At 47.8% G+C, this 4,871-nt stretch overlaps 1 protein-coding gene across 1 annotated transcript; it reads right to left on the bottom strand.

The window, feature by feature from the left end:
- Window positions 1-870: 870 nt before the first annotated feature.
- Window positions 871-2,537, bottom strand: LOC117039173 (loricrin-like). The gene is made up of 2 exons (XM_033136243.1): window positions 2,403-2,537; window positions 871-1,905 (listed from the first exon to the last, which is right to left on the bottom strand). The coding sequence occupies exons 1-2, from the start codon at window positions 2,535-2,537 to the stop codon at window positions 871-873; spliced, it is 1,170 nt and encodes a 389-aa protein (XP_032992134.1).
- Between the last annotated feature and the right edge of the window lie 2,334 nt (window positions 2,538-4,871).

Genomic DNA, 4,871 nt, shown 5'->3' with positions numbered 1-4,871 from the left:
CATATGGTGAGAACCAGAGAGGGCATCAACTAAATAATGTGTTCATTGAGAAATTGAGTCTTTTTGTGACGTACTGGAGTAATAAGACACAGGATAATAATATAAGCCCATTTGTGTTTGTTAGAACCTTGTGATAGTAATCTTGAGGACTGATTCTGCTTTGGAAATGTGTTCCTATAAATATGTTCCTATAAATTTTGTTCCGGATAATCCCTTCTACTTTTATTTAATTTTATTTTGCATCTGTTGTTATTCAGTCTGTTAGGTTTTATTATGAATAAATATATGAAATGAATTAAATTTTCTCGTCACAATGGATATATGTGACTTCCTGGTTCAGAGGTGGGTTAAAAAAAATGTCAAGAAAGAAGAACAGAGAACGGCTGGTCTCTGTGTGCCTTCCCTATGGGCTTCCCAGAGGCATCTGATTGGCCACTGAAGGTAACAGGTTGTCCGGACAGTTGGGCCTTTGGTCTGATCCAGCAGAGCTCTTCTTAGAAAGAAAGAAGGAAAAACTCAACAGTGGTTATTTTAGTTCTCAAGAAAGCTTTATTATCTCCCATGCAGTAGTGGAGACTGAAACAGGAAACTGTAGGGGCATTCTGTCAATACCGCTTCAGCATAAATAAACATTTCTTTCTTTCTTGGACAATAAAACATTGCACATGCAATAACAAACCAACACAATGAAATGCAGAAGATACAAGCAAGAGATGGTGACTGAGACTGAGAAGAAGGCATGCAACATGCAAAGCTGTTCCACGTTAAGGTGGGATTTCACATCAAGGAGAAATAAACTGGCACTTCGGTCTCATTTTCCTTCCGGAAGAACACATTGTTGTAGAATGAAGCAAAGGACGTGGAAGCCTTTTACTTGTGGCTGGGTGGCCATTGGCTAGATTGCTTGGTTTGGGCTAGGCCAGGTGGGAGGCAAACGGGTTGCTTTGTCTGCATAGAGCCCCCACTGGACCCTCCTCCAATGCAGCACCCAGAATCTTGGCCACCTCCTCCACCACTGCCTCCTGATACGATAATGGTCTGACCACCTGAACCACCACCGCCACCAGAGCCTCCTCCAATGCAGCCGCCAGAGCTCTGGCCACCGCCACCGCCACTACTTCCACCACATGGGACTATGACGGTCTGGCCACCTGAACCACCACCACCACCAGAGCCTCCTCCAATGCAGCCACCAGAGCTCTGGCCACCACCGCCACTACTTCCACCACATGGGACTATGATGGTCTGGCCACCTGAGCCGCCACCAGAACCTCCTCCAATGTAGCCACCAGAGCTCTGGCCACCTGAGCCACCACCACCAGAGCCTCCTCCAATGTAGCCACCAGAGCTCTGGCCACCACCGCCACTACTTCCACCACATGGGACTATGATGGTCTGGCCACCTGAGCCGCCACCAGAACCTCCTCCAATGTAGCCACCAGAGCTCTGGCCACCTGAGCCACCACCACCAGAGCCTCCTCCAATGTAGCCACCAGAGCTCTGGCCACCACTGCCACTACTTCCACCACATGGGACTATGATGGTCTGGCCACCTGAGCCGCCACCAGAACCTCCTCCAATGTAGCCACCAGAGCTCTGGCCACCTGAGCCACCACCACCAGAGCCTCCTCCAATGCAGCTGCCAGAGCTCTGGCCACCACCGCCACTACTTCCACCACATGGGACTATGATGGTCTGGCCACCTGAGCCGCCACCAGAACCTCCTCCAATGTAGCCACCAGAGCTCTGGCCACCTGAGCCACCACCACCAGAGCCTCCTCCAATGTAGCCGCCAGAGCTCTGGCCACCACCACCGCCACTACTTCCACCACATGGCACTATGATGGTCTGGCCACCTGAGCTACCACCACCACCAGAACCTCCTCCAATGCTGCTGCCAGAGCTCTGGCCACCACAACCAATAGATTGGCCACCCAATCCACCACCACCACCACCAGACCCTCCTCCAATGCTCTGGCCACCACTGCTCTGGCCACCCCCTGATCCTATAATCTTAACTCCACCAGAGCTGCCACCTCCTCCTCCTCCTCCTCCCCCTCCCCCTCCACCACCAGATCCCCCACCGATAATCTTAACTCCACCAGAGCTGCCACCTCCTCCTCCCCCTCCACCACCAGACCCCCCACCTATAATCTTAACTCCACCAGAGCTGCCACCTCCCCCTCCCCCTCCACCACCAGATCCCCCACCAATAATCTTAACTCCACCAGAGCTGCCACCTCCTCCCCCTCCCCCTCCACCACCAGATCCCCCACCTATAATTTTAACTCCACCAGAGCTGCCACCTCCCCCTCCCCCTCCCCCTCCACCACAAGATCCCCCACTGATAATCTTAACTCCACCAGAGCTACCACCACCTCCTCCCCCTCCCCCTCCCCCACCAGATCCCCCACCGATAATCTTAACTCCACCAGAGCTGCCACCACCACCTCCTCCTCCTCCACCACCACCAGATCCCCCACCAATAATTTTAACACCTCCTGATCCCCCTCCTCCACCACTGCTACCCCCTCCATAGCATATCCCTCCTCCACCACCAGATCCACCGCTTGTGTATGGGATCTTCTGCTGGCTCATTCCACCTCCCTGCCCCCCACCAGATCCTCCTCCGATGCAGCATCCTGAAGACTGTCCACCAGTGCTGCCTCCTCCACCACTTGATCCTCCTCCACAGCAGCCTTGTCCGCCTCCGCCTCCTCCGCCTGAGACAATGACAATCTTCTGGCCTCCTCCTCCACCACCTCCTCCACCGCCTCCACCACCACAGCAGCAACAGCTGCCTGATGATCCTCCTTGGCCTTGATAGGTGATGGAACCTCCTCCGCTACTTCCACAGCATGAGCTGCCACCTCCGCCGCCGCCTCCACCTCCTCCACCTCCTCCTCCACAGCAGGAGCCACTCCCCTGCTTCTGCTGCATAGAACTCATCTTCCTATGTTGGTGTGGAGGGTGTTCTTTCTCCTCTTTGGTTTCCCTTCTGGCGTTTTAGCTCTGGAAGATAAGTAAAACAAAATCAGCCTTCCATGCACCAACAACCTTCCAAAGGTCACATGGTAGTGGGAGGAGGAGTCAGAAGCAAAGGTGGGTGGGGCAGCAAAGGCAAATTTCACCTTTGTGCACTAGGCTGGTTTCTGCACACACTCCCAAACCACTCCCCAGTCTCCATCCAGGCACACAAGAAACATTCCCAGAGATCAAGGAGACATTTCTTCCAGACAACAACAGGGAGCATACAATGGATGTAATGTCATCGTAATATGGCAAAGCCAATTGTACTGTATTCCCTTGGCTTGTTTTATATACCAAAATCTCAAAGTGGTATGCAAATCCAAACAAAAAGGAATCAATGTGAGAAATACAATATGAATTCCAGTGTCAAAAAACAACAACACACCAAACTGTTACTGCGAATTGATTACTGTTTGACTTGTTGAAAAAGGAAATGTCTATACAGAGTTATGGCAGCAATCTCTAAATGGAGCATTGAATTTGGTTTCATAATCAATTCTGTGGTGCATCTGTGTCTATTTGCTAAGCCTATCCATAACTGCTCCTTTGTTTTGCACTAGAAATATATTATCATATATAGATTTCTCTTAAGCAGTCATTGGTTGCATCAAAACCCATTCTCTAAAACATCCTCTTGCACAACCAGAAGCTATTGTTTCATAATTAGTTCATCTTCCATATTCAGCTCCAGCTGAATGACTTAATTCTTTTATTGGTCAAACGCATGCAAGCATATGGACTTGACTTACCCTCTTCAGCAACAGGAACCAGCCGAGAAGTTGAAAGTGAGTGAATGAAGAGATCATTGGGTCCAGATAACTTTTTATACCTTCTCAAGGCCTCTCCTACGGGACACGATACGCCCCTGGGCATGAGGAGTTGCATATTTACTCCCTGCCTAATGACTGGACTTTCTAGTCTCAGGTGCATGACAAAGGCAAGAGACTGACGTCTGTCATTGCTGTAATTGTTGATAAATAAACATCATTAATTAATCAAGAGCTCCACCTAATTCCTTGGCTAAATGCAGCCTGTTTGGGGCAGTGAAAGAGTCCTTGCAGGTGTGCCAGAACTGTGTAAACCCAGTCTCCTTATTTCCATAATAACAACAATAATTTTATTATTTAAATGCCACCCATATGACTGGGTTGCCCCAGTCACTTTGGGTGGCTCCCAACAGAATACTGCTACTAGAATTGAGCAAAGTACGGTTTCTCTTTCTCTCTCTCTCTCTCTCTCTCTCTCTCTCTCTCTCTCTCTCTCTCTCTCTCTCTTATTTACTTGCTAAAAGATATGCAAAAGTTTATGCCCAATACACCAGAATAAAAGAAATAATTTTAAAATCTCATCTAAAATGGAACAAGAGCAAAGGGGTGGGGGGAGAGGAGAGGAAAGAAAAGAAGGAAAAAGAAAAAAGAGAGAGAAAGGAAAGGAAATAGATAAAAGATTTTAAAAGTCAGCTAAATTTAATATTCACTCATTGACATCCAACTGTTCTATTTTCTATATGCCAATATTTTTTGAATCTTCAAATCCAAATATTTCAAGTTCATTTTCTCTTTCATGCATAAAATCCATAAGAAATTTCCAATTCTTAATAAAGGTCAATAATGATTTTTTTTTCTCAAATTGCACGTTAACTTTGCCATCTCACCTAAGTCCAATAATTTTATCAGTCATTCCTCCGTAGTAGGTAGAACTGGGTCTTTCCATCTTTGTGAGTATAACAATTTTGCGGCAGCAATCATATATTGGAATAATCTTCCATAAACCTTTCCAATTATGTATCCATTAACCCTAAAAGAAAAAAAAAAGTTCTGGCTTCAATTGGATACTGACCT

The sequence above is a fragment of the Lacerta agilis genome, chromosome 17, assembly GCF_009819535.1.
Source record: "Lacerta agilis isolate rLacAgi1 chromosome 17, rLacAgi1.pri, whole genome shotgun sequence".
Lineage (NCBI taxonomy): Eukaryota > Metazoa > Chordata > Lepidosauria > Squamata > Lacertidae > Lacerta > Lacerta agilis.
This window is presented reverse-complemented; position numbering and strand designations above follow the sequence as displayed.

What these genes read in the sequence shown, in the direction of transcription:
- LOC117039173 (XM_033136243.1), bottom strand. Translation starts at nt 2,537, where the DNA reads ATGGAGGGGGTAGCAGTGGTGGAGGAGGGGGATCAGGAGGTGTTAAAA. An exon ending in GATTATCGGTGGGGGATCTG is followed by an intron (nt 1,906 to 2,402) that starts GTGGGGGAGGGG and finishes TGTGGTGGCCAG; the next exon opens with AGCTCTGGCAGCAGCATTGG.